Below are 15,999 nucleotides of genomic sequence, written 5' to 3'. Positions count from 1 at the left end.
CAGCAAAGCTGAGATCCATGGGCATAGGCCCGCTCGACGAGCTGTTGGAGTGTGCATTTCAATCAAGTCGTGCCGACCTGAAATTGAATTCGGCCTCTTCAAACGAAGATGGATGCACACGGAAGACTTCCATTCTGGTCACGCCAGTGCGGAGGCCTTCCATCAAGACAGTCACTGTGACCACCTCCGGCAGGGTAACTGCTACCATCTCTTTATGAGAGTGCGAACCTCTTGGACAAAGTCCACCAAATTCTTGTTGACCTGTCGGGTGGCAAAGAAACGCGATAGCACGCGATACGCCTGATTAGGTGGCGACCAGGACGGTAACGCAGCTTCGACCGAAATGCCGCACGTCAGTGCCCATTCTCGCGCTCGACCATCGAGCTTTTAGATGGCTAGCGCTACGCGCTGTTGCTCGGTCTGGAGCATGGCGGATGCGATGGCCATCTCGTCTTCTCTCATCCAGAGCAGGGGATTCTCTCCATCCTTCCCCTCAAAGACCTTAACGCTCACTTTGAGCGGCTTAGGGCGAGGAAAATCTTCCGTCACGGACGGTGGCGTCATATACGCAAATGATGCAGACATCTTCTGCTGCAGGTGCTCTAGCTGCGCGTTTTCGTAATATGAAAGCGCCTCTAGACGCGCACCGATTGCCTCGGGGCCTTGCGCCGCGAAATGCTGCACGCCCTCAGGGCCAAGCAAGAACATCAGCTTGTTAAGCCCTTCCTGCATACCCTGGGGCAAAACGGAAAATTCTTCCATCCTCACATAGGATTAGTCTATACGACTCAGGTGTTGATTGACTACAAGTGCTACCAAGTGCAGCGGGGCTGCAGTAGCGTTACGAGTTAGCAGATCGCAATCCGCTTATTCCAAAAGTAATTATTGCCTTAACCCAAGACTAATTACTATTCCGTTTGAAATTCAAAGCTGATTTTTTATTTTTATCTGCGGCTAGACCGCCTAATTTTAAATGTATAGATTATCCTCAATATGTATAGTAAGAAACTAAATACATGCAAAACTACTGGCTATCCAGCCACATACCGTATTCTTGTTTGGGCGCAGTCACACCATTCCCATCTCGTGTGACACGTACCCTGTTACCAGGGTACGTGTAATCCCGTTACAAAGAAGCTGGGCAAAGAGAGTTTATTTTGGGCCTGAAGATTCGCCACGACAAGCCAGCTAAAACACTTATGATCAAGCGGGTTGGCTATTTCGATGGCTTAGCCAGAGATTCGATCGATTGTGGCTTCTCTGGTTGATTAGACATCTTTTCCTTCACTGTAGTTGATGTGATGTCCTTCGTATTTTCTACAACCAATAAAGTCAAATCATCTTTTGACGACAGACTGCTGAGAAATACCATTAGCTGGCGCGATCCATCAACCAGCTGATTAAAAGAGTCTAGAAGGTTCGCCATACCACTTTTTGCCTTAAAGTTGCGAAGTCGACGCGTCATTGTCACGCGACTGTGCCTTGTAAACTTAAGTGTAGCGTTTTCATGCCTCCATGGAGCTCAATCCGACCGTATCTTTGTCTGATGCTGAATCTTACTCCTTTTGCAACGATATCTAAGGCGTTGTCGACTTATACCAGCCACGTTTCCGTGATATCGTGCGTATCCTTGACAGCCAAGGAATGACCTTACCTTGCCAGACTCATATTTACTCTGAACTTCCAGTGGCAGGACATACCAATCCTGAGGGATTATTCAGTGCGCGTATACGGGAATGGACGTTGTGGTGAATAATGGTTTGGACGAGACTATTAAGCTTCAGATGGGCTGGAAAGTGAATGAGTTTATTCTGGTGCTGGATCTTCGTCCTAAAGTTGCCACATCATATTCCAAATTAGTCTGCCGTAATGATGCATGATCTGGTCTGTAATTTATGAGAAAGGAATCTTCGACGGGGGCTCTAGCTAGAAACTCCACAGAAAATTCCAGTCAACGTGTAACCAACTCTGTATCTTAAGAAAATCGAGCCTTTTATCAAAAAGGCTCCACTTTCTCGATTGAGGGTTCGATTTTCTCGTAGGTCAGAGTATGCTTCACCTTGGTCAAGTTTGTCTGTTTAAACGAGAAAATGTAAATCTAATCGATGTGACAGACATATAGTTGTATAATCGATCTTCTCATGTCTAACACCAGACATGTTATCGGCCACTCGGTTCGCTTGGGTTGCCACAGATAGCCCATCTACTTCATGTTGCTGCGCTTTTAAAATAAAGGCTAGGATACGCATTTTTGACGGCAGGTATTTTGCCGGCGGTACATCTCGATTTAAAATCGATATGAGCTTTCGTGCTGTGTGAATACAACTCGGTAAAAGGCGATTTTACTGTTCTCTATGTTTTCAATGGTGGTATCTAGAGGTGTAGTGCTTTGGTATATCATGCGATCGTGTTGGTTCCCTGCAGTTTAACGGATGATATGTAGGACGACACGAAGTATGCAGTCCTTTCCAAAAGAGTGGGACATATTAGCGTCTGCTTCGCAGCTCTTGAGCACCATAACAATTACAATATAGTATAGAGCTGAAGTAATTACAGTATTCGTTTCTTATATTCTTTGTAATAATTAGCAAAAAGAAACTATTGGGTCTTTTTCCCAGCAATTTAGAAGTTTACAAATGCATTTAAATCTCCTATAATATAGAGTTTCAGAAATTTTATAAAAGAGTTATAGGTAATTGGCGACCAGCATTCGGTAATAAATGATGCTGTGACGTAAACACAACCTCTTGTCATCAACCATCAAGCTTTTACTTTGAAGTTACGTCGGAATTGAGGACAAAACATTGTGTAGATAATATGAACAGATGAAACTCACTGGTAGAACTGATAGAGGTATATAGTTGTTATGTAAAACGACGATTGAATGTCCTGAACCATCAAATATCAACTATTACGGTCATTCATATGATGCCACATCATCTTTGAAAATCACCGCCGCTAAAAGTCGTGAGCCGCTTGAAAAACTCGCTGACCCATAGCGAAATAGATGATGTAGTCAACACTATCGCACATTGATGTGGGGCTCATGCCCAAACATGCTGCTCGTTGGTAATGTCTAATGCCATGTGCTTCTGTTATTACTATGATATTAAATAAATCAAGTTTGAGACTAAACCTAGCCTTCTCTCTTGCATAATCTTCCATCTTCGCTACAAAGATAAGAGTCTAGTTACCCTTCAATAGCTTATAATATTGCGAAAAGAAGCCTCATCAACAAAAGTAAAGTATATCTACTTGAAACTGCTATATAACTACTCTCATACAAATAATCGAATTCCATATGGTAGTTGATGACGCCTTTAAGTAAGATCTCGCTTGAAACCATCTTGTAAGTTTAAAAGAGCGATTTGTTGGCATCTATCGCCCTTTGTGGTGACCGGAAATAGTTTGATTAATTCAAACGTTCCGTAAAAGCTTTAAAACTTCTAAGCTGATATTCACGGCGACAAGGACGATAATGTCGACTGATTCCAATAATGGCAGAAATAAACGTTTCTTGAGGCACTTGTCGCTGCCGCGAATAGGTACAGCCGCTGGCGTAAGCAACAGTGAGAAGTTGTTAAAAATTTACGTCTGTATTTAAATTTAAGTCCACGAATCAGCAACGATAGATCTATACCATCTATCATTTTTCAACAATGTTAACAAGTAATAGGGAATGATGCACGACAATCTCTTCATTTGTTGGCCACCGAATGACAATGATACATCGCTCGTATGTGTCGAATAGACCAACATCTTTGTACAAGTAACTAGTGCGTTGATCTTCACATTCAAAATGACCATTTTGTTCACTTCATCAGCAAAAGTAACCAATAAACAGCAAAGGATTATCATTCCAAATAAATTCCAACTCTCTATGTTTCGTTTCACAATATCATGTCAATCTTATACTGTACACAACACGTGGGACAGGACACTCTGGTATACATTCCACTAAACTCTAGAGTCACCGTCGTTTGGATTACTGTACATATACCGTACACTTTGCAATCGGCAGTTGGGTCACGCTCTTTTTTCCATACTTTCGTCCATCCCCATCATATTTGAAAACCCCGGATGTTTACACTTTAACCATCTGCTTAAAACAGATCAAGATCGATTTAAAGAGTCTACAATATTTGATGAAAAGCCGTGTGATTATCCTTTTCCAGGCTGTATACTTGTTGGCATCATCATCTCGGGTTTGGGCACAGAACGTCTTCCTTCCTCTTCTTTTTGTGGTTCCTAGTGCATGCACCGCCATCTCACGATAAGCTATGGATAGCCCAACATTTGAACAATCGCAAGCTACGAGACGGAAGATCTCAATCGTGTCTGTCTCCTCCGAGTCATCTGTTGCAACGCACCCTTCAATGGCCAGTCCAGCAGTCTTTCCGCCGCTTAAATTGCGTTCGACACCCACGGGTAGTAACCAAAGTACCTTCACACCCTTAACTATTTCTTCACAAAGTGATGAAAGTAGTGATGAAGCTGAACGTCGTAATTCAACAGCTCTAACGATCGTTGAACTCTTAGCTCGTGCCGGTACGAATGGTACACACCAGCGATCTCCACTACCTTCTTTACGACCACAGAGAGACCATTCAACGGGGACTTCGCCATTGCCGTCTCTACCAACGATAAGAATTCCCTCGGTTTGTGCTGATCAGCGTTTTACTTTCCCAACGCGTAATATAGTGCAGAAGTACTCGAATCCTTCACTTTCGACAAGTAAGAGTCCATCGGAACGATCGCCTGTAACACGGACTGTATCGCTACTTCCTACTCAGTCAATGCAATCAATGGCTCAAAGACCGCTCAAGAGAAGCCGTGGGATTAGTGCTTCGGGAACAGTGAACAATTCTCGTAAACGTCAAAAAGATGAGCTGACACGACTTCGTGCACAGGTGCAAGAGCTTCAGCGTGAGTTAGAGCACTTGAGATCACGAATGCCTCAGAGTAAACAGCGACTCATCTCCGCTAAAACAAATGGTAGAATCAAGACCGAAGGTACTGTTATGTATTCCTCAGGGGGGCTCGAGACTGCTGGAGAATCAACAAGTGGACTACTAGTTTTTCCCGTGTGGGAGCGCATGGCTCAGCATCAGAAAGAAGAAAAGAGTAAAGCAGAGATGAAAAACTTGCGTCTTAAAGGTTTAATTCAAGAGCAATTAAAGATTTCAAAAGGACTGGAGAAACTCTTGCGAAAGCGATGCAAATCTTCGATGAGTTCAGGCCCGGACATCGAGACATCAGCTGTTGTACTTGGAGTGAAGCAACCTCGTGCAAGTGATGCTGAAGAAACGGCCGTATTTGCCTCGTTAGCTTCGGGTTTAGAAGCGCGACTAGCAGAAATGGAAACGGTATTTCGAAAAGGTGGCTTCATACGAGATAAACAGGAACTGCAAGAAACACAAATGATCCTTGATGAACGTCGTGGACCTGTAATGGAGGTGAAAGATGCCAAAATCTTACCTTTTGATATTCAATCATGTGCTGCTGCAGTCTGGCAGTGCATGGAAGCGGAGTCTGAAGCGACTGTAGTTGGGGGATCAACTAGTGATACTTTGTGCTTTAAAAGTCCGATGCCTTTACGACAACATCGTGGACCAGATAGTGGATTTATTGTGCGATGCGTAATTCGACGTGTGGTTGATCGAGATACTGGTCGTGTTGTGTTTGTTTGGGAGTCAGTTGCTGATTGTTCCAATCGTATACCCCACGGAAATGCCAAGAGCGTTGAAATTCGTGACTGTGGTTGGGGTCTACTTGAGCCACTCCATAGCTCAACAGGAGAGCTTTCGAGTATTTTACAGCTTTGTTCATATTTAATGCCTAAACTCTGTGGCGTCTCGGCTGAGCAGAGTCGACAGCATATTCATGGCCTTGCCGAGTTGGTTGCGCCATGCTATCGTCGACTTTGGAATAAACGCCAACGATGTGTTGAAAATATGCTCATGAATGGTGCTATTGATGCCAAGAATAGATAGCATGTTGTTATCATGTAGAACAGTTTTGAGGCTATTCTTTTGAATTAGAAGATTATACTGAAGGTTCCAACATCAGATTCCTATGTGTTTACACAGCGAGAGTTCCTTTAAAATGGACGCTGTGGCGAAGGTAAAAATACGTCTGATCGAATGTATTTGTGCGATCCTTGTTGGTTTTATTTAAGTCCATATGATCGTAATCTTGGATATTGCGCCCTGACGCCATCTAACCAGCTTTCACCTGTTCAGAAATCAACTGTAAGCCTCTTCAAGTTTTAACTTCATATTGACAGCTGCTTTCATGTGCTGTCGGGCTCTATAGGGAAGGACCAGTTCGAAAGACAATATCGGAAGAACAACTGGATACTTACTGATTACAAATTCAATATGAAGTCTAACAAACATTTCGAGTTTCTTTAGCTGAATATACATGTTTAAGTCAGGCATTTTAATGCTGGCATTACCGGGTGTTACACCTTTAAGGTCTGCACTTAATAGCGTCAACACCTAACTGTTCTATACGTCGCCTCTGACGCTTTTGTTTGATAGTTTTCACTTCTGTTGCCGTGTATCTTTACATCACCTTCCCATATTTTTTCGTTGCAGTGGCGAAATTGACTGATCAAAGTGTATGCAGTATTACATTCGTGAGCAGGATGATGTCCGTATTCATGAGACGCTTTTGTTTGCTTGTGGGTACTTTGATTATAACAAAGCACGTCATAACCGTTGTCCAAACACTTAAATTAAGCTCGATGACTACTCATCGTCACCGATCGGAATGAGCATGACCCTTGGCGTCGGAGATTGTAGTCTTGATGCTTTGGCTTCTCGTGTCAACGCTTTCTCAACGCATTGACACGAGAAGCTAAAGCACAATTTGTTGAGACTAAGCAAGAGCGATATAAGATAGAAATTATCTGCTTAGAATGAAGCGTGCTTTAAAGCAAGAGCGATAGAAATTATCTACTTAGAATGAAGCGCTTCTGATGATTAAACATGCTTCACCAGCTATATATGCCAATGACGGCAAAAATAAGATCAGAAACAATTATATGCTCAAAATTTGGTTCTTACACCTTGTCAAGCAATTCTCTTCTATCTTCTATCAACGGTAAGTGTTGGCGCTAATAAAGGCACTCTACGTTGTGTTTTTAGTGAATGATCTGCTTGTACACAAATTTGAAGCAATTGTCAAGGGTAGAGAGCTCAGAATACAAAAAAATAGTTTTGACATGACAACAAGACTGAATGTAAAGATCTGTAGAACACAGCAGAAGCATAAAGCTATGGACCCCTCCTAGTTCAAGAAGGACATTTATTTAGTTCAAACTAAGAGTGAACACATATGTTTTACTGTCTACAATAATTGCAACAGAGAAAGGTCCGACTTAAAGTTCGCGTCCACCGTTCGCATTATTACACAAATGTATAATGTAAGTTTCGCTTGATTGTGAAAGTCATTGTTATGCACGAATGTAAACGTGCTTTTCCACCAAGATGTGGATTACACTGGGGCTTAAACTTCTTTAGCTGTTTTATAAGTTTGCGCAGAACTAGCACATAACGAGCACCCACTGCAAACAAGTTTCTCTCCATTCATCGCACTCTATAGTGTTTGCTCCTACAGGCGTAATCGCATCTGAGGTCTCGCCCGTGTAAACCATAACATAACTCAGCAAGGCGAACGAGGCCGCTAAAGCGAAAATGGTGGGTGGGCCGAAACGTTTTCCAATGAAAGCGATCACAGCGATGCTCCGAGTCATGACTCAGTATCTTTACGTTTACGCGGAGAAGAGAAGGCGCTTACCGCGATTCAATCGCCTCTGTACGAGGGATGATCTCAGTGCTATGTCTGGTCTTGTTGCGATACTCCGTCGTTAGGCTCATGACGATGCCCAGATCGACAATAGTGACTCGGACATGAAATAAGGACCCAAGTTTGCTCTACTGCAAGCGCAAGAGTCACCACAACTCTTGCCGAGTTTTCACGTCATGACTATGCCGTTTAACTATCAGAGGTTACTCGCCGTGCTGAGGCTACACATGTATTTGCGGGCCTACCGCCCACGCCACGCAAGCCTTTTAAATCCATAAGTCATCACTTTCCAGACAACAAACAGTCTGCACTTTGAACAGCAAGAGATGATAAACGAGTATCTGAACGAAGGATGTACTGGTATTCTGTGCTGGCGTGTGCGCCAAAGGGTGTTGTACTCTATTCACGCCTTGAGTGAGCAAAATATCTCGTTTCGCCGTTATTCAGCTTTGCAGGCCAGTTTCAGTGCGACGGATATCCGACCAAAACATCGACTAATGTTAGACTTTGCAAAGTACATAGCACAACGCAGACGACTTTGTAGCGACCAAACTCCTTCATTTCCTGTTGTAATCAGTCTTTCTCGTCTCCAACTGAGATACAGGATCAATTATCGAATTTGCCAGGAATTGGTCGATACTCGCTAGCAAAAAGCGTGCTGCAATGGGCGACCCTGCCTCCCATCGAGGGAGCCCAAAGGCCGGAGACGTAAACTTACAAGTGGCAACGGCGACATGGCAATCTCGCCGTTATGGATACTTCAAAAACGCTAAGGCTTTGTATGCAAATATTCCCCTTTTTGCGAATCTGGTAGTGTATCCCGATATCCTAAACGATTCACGTAAGCGTGAGCTACCGCCTTCTCATCGGAAAGTTCAACTCTCCCACGGCTGACTTTTGTAGACGCTCTTGGTTGCGGAATTATGTCAACTATCTCCAAAAGTTTCGGCGCATGGTGGGAATTGAGATGGGCGACTTTTGGTCCCCCTTTCCAAACTTGGCAATCGTTTCGCGTGGATTGAGATTTTCCAGCGGTTTACATCCTTTCGCCACCCGAGAGTAGATGGTAACTCAGCTTTAGGGGTGGTAGAACCACCACTTCGTCGTCAACATGGCGCTTCTTATCTAATTAGACCTTTTAAATTTATGATAATACAACATGTTGCACTTTCTTCAGGAAGTTAAGCGTATTTATTGGTTTAATATAGCGTGATCTCTGATAACTTCAGCCACTATTAATGAGTAGGCTGGTCAACGAAAAATCATAAACATTATCTACATCGCAAAATCATGTGCTCTGTATGTTCAGGGCATCGGCAGGCTGTTTTAGGACATTTGGGCTCTCTGTCAAAGCCTTGGGCACTCAACAAACAGCAATTGATCTTATTGTGGTCTAATAGGATCTTTGTTATGCTATAGAGCATATATGGCAAATATCAGCAAAAATTATTTGTATTCGTGCGCTGTTTGTATCGCGACATTTATGTGTGACGAAATCATCATGGAATGCAACAATTAATAGTTGATATGACGCGAAAGCGCTACCGCCACAGCATTGAGCCGACGCGACTTACACTAATCTTTAGAGATAACTCGGCAAAGAAGGTGATCACCTTGCCGTACTCTGTAAGAGATGTGGCGACGACATTAGCATACTGGACGACGCAGGGTCTGTATAACCCAAAAACGGCTTATAACAAAGCAGGTGCGACCAAAATTCATATAATCTATTGTCTTAGACGTTTTTGTATATCTTTGACGCCATGCTGATAACTAAAATGGGGTGCGTACTCAATTAAATATTCATAAACAATCACTGGTGCCAGAGCAAAGTTCAAATGTACAATATGAAGTTTTGTGATGAAGTACCATGATTAATACATGTACTTGAGGATGATATTACTTTCAGAGTGACTTCAAAGAGAACATGGACTGGGTTATTGTATGCTTCATCATTATGTATACCTTGTCGATAAAGAATCAAATAGTAAATATAAATACTTTTTTGAAATATATCACTCCTAAATGTCAAGGACTTAAAAGGCTCTTGGTTCTGCCCGTAGGATCAGATTGTCATTGTATTAATCAAGGCGGAATCCACGAGGCAATCAGGTTCCATTTTGTAGCACCTGTTGTCATTCCAACGACTTGATCCTAGTAAATCTGTTTTACCTGTGAGGGTATCGTCCGTTGAATCTCTCCCAAAATCGGAGATAGCGACCACATTTACTGGTCGTCTCCACCCTATCAATTGACGCAATTGTAGTAGAAACGATATGGTGCAATTGTATGTAATTTGTATCGTACTTGATGAAAACGTGAAACTTCATAAGTACCAAAATATCAATAATTTAATGATAATTGAACTTCAAAACGGAGGGTCCGGGTCAAACCAATTTGCAAGCTGCACTTCACATAGTAAAGAGCGTTTTTATCACTATACATAGAAAAAACAGATAGACAAATAGTTTTTTCTAAATTATATTGATTTAAAAAGTATGGGCTCTAAAAAGCAGTGTGAACTAACTGTGCTTAATATGCTCGAGACTCAAGGAAGGAGCACCAAGTTATTTCCTGCACGAGGGCGTTGAGAGAAAACTTTCTCTGAAGTGCACAGCATCCTCGCTGCACTTGGTATCACCAATGCATAATCCCTCGTCCTAGTCGTAGGATAAATGTGCCATCTGCGGGGATCAAACATGATTTGCTCAGATACCTGTCCCCAGATCAAGTGGACATACTTAACAAGTATTTGTCTATCCTGGGTTCTGATGCGATCAAGGAACTCGCTGCAAAAGTTCCGGACTGTAATCGCTCGCGTGGAATCGTTTGATGTCTTCGGGAATGCGCGGATGAAGCGAGTTCGGAAGTGCCACAACTGGGCGATGTTAAAGGCACAGATGGCTTCTATTGAGAAGCTGCAGATGTTGAGTTTGCAACCAGGACGGTATCAATCTCTTACTTTAGATAATGAAAATAAATAAAGTCATCTATTTGGTCTAGTTTCAAACGTAGTCATAGTGCCTCTTGTTTGCGACCACCGAGCTAGGCGGTCGCGGTACGATACATCGGTAAATAAACGTCCGTAGCGTGTGCTAATTTAAAGCGAAAAATGTTGATAGTGTATTCACTGACTTATAAGGCAATTTCTTAACTATCCGTCAAGATAGTCGTGGACTGGCAGACTATGTCCAGGTGCTAAGGAAATTTAATTGCCGCAATAGCGCCTGTCCCTCCAATCTAAACAATATAAAGTGTAAGTCGCAGTAAGCCTCTTACGAGGTAGCGTAAGTGTCGCTTAACAAATGGAGCATAATATATGTGCCGCGAAGGCAGGATCAAGTGCTGATACTGTAAGATTCATGAGCACACCAGAGGCGGTAAATTTCAGTATTACTGAAGAGCAAAAGTTATTTACGAGACTATAAAATATCCGCGCTTTACGTACTTTTTATGCTCTCTTTTTATGTAAAGAAGGTCGGTCTACCAAGCATAATAGGCTAGGGCAGTCTGCAAAAATTTATTGTTCCTGATGGAGGTTGTAGTCAATGGTAAACAGCCCTGCACTAATAATGAAGGATGGCGGATTGTTGGTTCTTGATCTTAACGTCATAGAGGATTTTTTGTTGTCGTGAAGAAAAGGTGCTGGGGTTTGTAAAGTTTAAGACAGTCCTGGTAGATACAGAAACGGCTATACTTACTCACGACGTGCAGTTGTCCGTTCATCTTGCGAGAAAGACACATAAAAATATACCTGAGGTAATGTCAGACCTTCGAGTGATGTCTGATGACTTTGATACCAGGAACCAATAGCCTTATTTTTGACCAGGGTTTAAGATAGGTATGGATGGATTGCATCCATCGCTTAACCGGAAAACTAAGTTTGGGCGCCACACACAACTATCCTGATGGAGCTGTGTACAACTGCCTGGAGGCATACGCGCTTTTTGGCGCGGGCAAAGCTGCGAAAGCTTCCGTGAAGAACATGAGTGTTCACAGTAATCGCAACGTTATTTCCAGGTCCCTCAAGCAAAGCATGAAAGCTGTATTGCCATTAAGCCGCTCACTCGGAATGAGACGGAGAAAGGTAACTGTATATCGCAGTCTTCGGAGTGTATATCTGTTGAGATAGAAAAGACGATGTGATATCGTGGATCTCAAAGTGTATTTCTGGCAGAACGGTAAAAGAGATTGTAATTTGCTGTCCCTTGTGCTAAAGCTAGTAGCGACCGGGTGTTACAATCTCCCTTTCCAAGACTAGTGGGTTGAAAGTCGATCGTAAATTGCAAATAAACAGCCTAGCCCTTACAAAAAAAGATTACATTTTCACGATATGACAGTTTTATTCAGTGAGCGCAACTGTGGAATGTGCCGTTCGTATCGGACAGTAGTGGTTAACGGTAAGGATGTGAAAAAGATCATCACTCGCGATCTGAGAAACATTGGTATACATGTCTTCCATCAATTCACTCGGCAAAAAAACGTAGAGCTGGAAGAATAATCCCGTTGATACTATATGCAAGTAACCGCAACACTATGATTTTACCAATATGTACGGATAAAACCGAAGGAGAAGCTGAGCTTACCATCAATCATGAATAAATATTTAATGAGTACACTCGTGAGGCACTGACTGCGGAAATGAGACAGCTATCCGTTTGGATCCAGCTATTCCTCTTGTCTTCACTACGAAGTGGTGCTGTGTGATTCACCAACCGTATAATCCATGTAAGGTGCCTCATGAATTTGTCTTGTTTCCCGAAGCCATTCACTGCATCACAAGGCAATGAAACAACCGCAAAGAAATGTGTGACGATATTGCTGCTCGCTTCCGTTCAAAGTACGAACCGGGTTCGATGAGAAAAAAAACCATTGACACACGGATCCGACTATATGTGCTTGAAATGGTGAACGGCAAGTGGCGAATTGTTCATGCATGGCCGGCTGCATTTTCATCGTTGCCCTTGTCTAGGGAGATTGATTTTAGCAACTGCTATTGAGGTAAATTGAAGAGGATGCTCTAGATATCGCTGGTTACGCCAAAGTGGCGGTTCTATCGACTGGTTATATTACATCGCCGCATTCAGACTCCATCTTGAAGATATGTCTGTCCGTAACGTGTAGGCACAGGAAATAGAATTGGATGAAGAATGCCATCAATAAAAAATACTTGCTAGCGGTGCTCGAGTAGACATGCTTGAATAGTGGACTTGCAAATATAGAGAAGTGTGTCTTTGGCCAGCGATGACCTATTTCTGTGCTGCTTGATTGTGAATCAGGGCCTGCGGGCAAACCAGATGTAAACAATTGTAACTTAGCCAGTGCCTCTGTTCAGAACCGACTTGCAAGAGTTGTTTGGTCTAACTTACAACTTGCACATGTACAGTACAAACTTAAGGCCCCTCATCAATCGCTGTAAAAGGTTGTTAAATGGGCGCTGGGATACGATGTAAGAGGCGTCATAAAACCTCGGAAAGAAGGTGGCATGTATGTCCGGATTTTGGTTATTTCGAATCCAAATTGGCAATTTACGGCTTCAATGACATTCACCCCTTGACGTAGGCTGCGTTGTACACTAAGCAGATGCCACTGGGCACAGCGCGTGGTTGCGTTTCATCTCGCTAGCTAAAAATATTATAATAGAACAATGTTGAGAACAAGAAGCTACCCTCAACGAAGTTTGTCCTCGTCAAGTTCAGCAAATAGTTGACTTTAAGTAGAAAAAAATATGAAGATCTCAAGTGTTGTTAAGCATAGCGACGCCGTCATCTCAACTCTGACGAAGAATGGCAAAAAAAACTTCTTTGCCGAAGATACTTTTTCGGTAAGGTACAATCTGGGTCGGCTTAATTTTGTGGTTGGTAGTGTTCCGCCTATGAAGTGCCGCATGTCACAAAGGTACCTTTGCCATTAAATTAGGCAATCCGTACAGCGTTAGGCTCGACGCAACATAGGTTGCATCGGTGATAATCTGGATAACAAGGTTTCGAGAGTCAGAATCCTCCACAACACTATGAAAGCGTTCCGCGTTCCGTCTGGTCATATATCTGCAAACGATCAGCGACTAGCAACTTTAATCTGGCTTCGAGTATCTTGAAGAATGTTTGCCAGGACTTCGCTGTAAAGCACGGATCGCTATCCAATACAATAGTGTAAGCAAGCTGTGTTGTCAAAAAAATTCGTTCAGGAGCGTCAAGATTGTATCCGCACCATCCAAATTGATGCAGAGAGCAGAAAGACGAACCTTCTTATCCAGACCATTCACTAAACCACAAATATCGGTATACCGGACACGTCTTTTGAAAGACAAAGAAATCATATCGCTGGGCTGCAAACAGTTCGCCGAAAGTGGGAAGCTGGTCAAAGGTACCGCAGGTTCCAACAAGCTTCCATCCGCCAATAGGTCTCATATGTGTGATATATGTGACGGCCCGCGAATGCTTGTTGAGCAATCAATACATAGCGCACCGTCGTGCGGTATGCCTAGCCCCTTCTGGGTAGCCACACAGAGGTGTATCATGCTCCTTGTGAAGTATCCTGTTTCAAAATAAATTATTGTGAGGCATCATTACACGCTGAATATCACGAGGATAATGTATATAACACACCACGTCTTGAGTTAAGCTAAAGGTACATGTGTGCAGCTAAATGCTTTGATATCGCTATATCTGCACTTTTACAAACTTTTACTGTCCAAGGAACATCCTTCATGAAAGATGCTGGTGTGAGTAGAAGACCCACATTAAACGCTTTGATTCTTGTGCTTGCAGTTAAGCAAGCTGGACAGCTCGGATCATGTTTTGTTTGGTGTAACGAATTAATTTGTCGGCGGGTGTCCAAACAATTCTCGCCAATGAGAAAGGCACGTAATGCGGTATCCGTGCCACTATGAGGTTAAGCGTGGTAAGCGTTTTTTGGAAATGCTGGACCATAAATCGCCGGGTGAGAGCGAAGGTGTCTCTCAGGACTCGGAACGTCACTGAGGTCATTCTCATTATAAACTACTTAGCATCTAAGAATTCCTTTAAGCCCGTCGTTTGCGAAGACTGCGCAATTGGCGGGGGCTCGTTGGGCCGTTTTATGTGGTGTGGGAACGGCTTTTGGTGCAAATATACTGTGAAGAAAGGAGTGTGAAGCGAAAGTTCAAGCGCAGTGGTTGCTTTTGGAGCGGTCTTTTTAGCGCAACATCTAAATTTACAAATCAAAGTAAGCCCCATTGTGTGATCCAAATATTACTAGGGGGTGTAATTGTTAAAGCGCTTTATTCATATGTATTTAACTCTTGTACGTTTGGCACACTTGTAGTAATTACAAGTCGGTACAGATGCATAAAGGTCACACTACACTTGGTCCAATTGGAAATACAAATAAGTATTAAATTTCTATATCTACAGATATTACAGGGCTCCGAAAAGGAGAGGTCCGATGTACACATGGACTGCTAGCCGTACGTTAAAGGCTAACGGTTTTACAATAAAAAGTAGTATTACATATTTACAAGATCTTGTCTGAAAGGCAGAGCAAGCTGACAGTGTTTACTGTCTTGGATGCTCTCAATTCATCTCCTAGTAGTTTTCTATCTTCTGTACGCGGACCGTGGAAGAATAAAGCTTTCTGCACGGCAACTCCATTGCATCAAGTATGGCCTAGCAAGGGCGCCACGAACCATGGCCTGACAATGCTTAGAGCTTTTTGCTTATCTCGACTTAGACAAAAGGCGCATTCGGATATTCACTCCGCGAGGCTGACAGAGAAAGAAACAGGAGTATTCTGAATTGCCACTAGCAGTATATAAACCATGATGCGCTCTGGTAAGACGGATCGGAAATACTCAACATCTGGGTCTCCAAAACAATCCTCTATCGAAAAAGGCAACTGTGGGTCTCGGTTAAAATGACTCAGTGCTATGGTTTTTTCTTGTACCGGTACGGCCAAGTCTGTAAAACCAAGTGACGCTTGCACTGTACTAAGCATAGTAGCTTACGAGTTTGCGACTATCAACCAAATAGAACCTTAATGAGTGAAGCTGAGTAGCCGAAGGAATTATAGTCTTCAATTTCTACACTAGGTGGGAATGTTTTCCTTCGGACGTGGCAGTCGCCGGAAGGAGACGCATAAAGTTGTGACCAGGTTGGACAACAAAATGACTCTGATGGTGGCGATGACAGGGCTGACCTCATCATTCGT

The 15,999-nt window shown here is 43.0% G+C and overlaps 3 protein-coding genes across 3 annotated transcripts; 2 read left to right on the top strand and 1 right to left on the bottom strand.

Annotated features, from left to right (window-relative positions):
- Positions 1-4,280: 4,280 nt before the first annotated feature.
- On the top strand, positions 4,281-5,993 carry PHALS_06600 (uncharacterized protein; the record flags this gene model as incomplete). Its single annotated transcript, XM_024719918.1, has 1 exon — positions 4,281-5,993. One exon carries the CDS (start codon positions 4,281-4,283, stop codon positions 5,991-5,993), a length of 1,713 nt encoding a protein of 570 aa, XP_024585169.1.
- Positions 5,994-11,344: 5,351 nt separating this feature from the next.
- On the top strand, positions 11,345-11,648 carry PHALS_06599 (uncharacterized protein; the record flags this gene model as incomplete). Its single annotated transcript, XM_024719917.1, has 3 exons — positions 11,345-11,363; positions 11,450-11,571; positions 11,616-11,648. The coding sequence occupies 3 exons, from the start codon at positions 11,345-11,347 to the stop codon at positions 11,646-11,648; spliced, it is 174 nt and encodes a 57-aa protein (XP_024585168.1).
- Positions 11,649-15,543: 3,895 nt separating this feature from the next.
- Positions 15,544-15,786, bottom strand: PHALS_06598 (uncharacterized protein; the record flags this gene model as incomplete). The annotated part of the gene is made up of 2 exons (XM_024719916.1): positions 15,544-15,669; positions 15,736-15,786. 2 exons carry the CDS (start codon positions 15,784-15,786, stop codon positions 15,544-15,546), a joined length of 177 nt encoding a protein of 58 aa, XP_024585167.1.
- Between the last annotated feature and the right edge of the window lie 213 nt (positions 15,787-15,999).

The sequence above is a fragment of the Plasmopara halstedii genome (genome assembly GCF_900000015.1).
Source record: "Plasmopara halstedii genome assembly, contig: Scaffold_3060, whole genome shotgun sequence".
NCBI classification, from domain to species: Eukaryota; Oomycota; class Peronosporomycetes; order Peronosporales; family Peronosporaceae; genus Plasmopara; species Plasmopara halstedii.
Note: the sequence above shows the minus strand (reverse complement) of the source record. Positions and strands in the feature narration are given on the sequence as shown.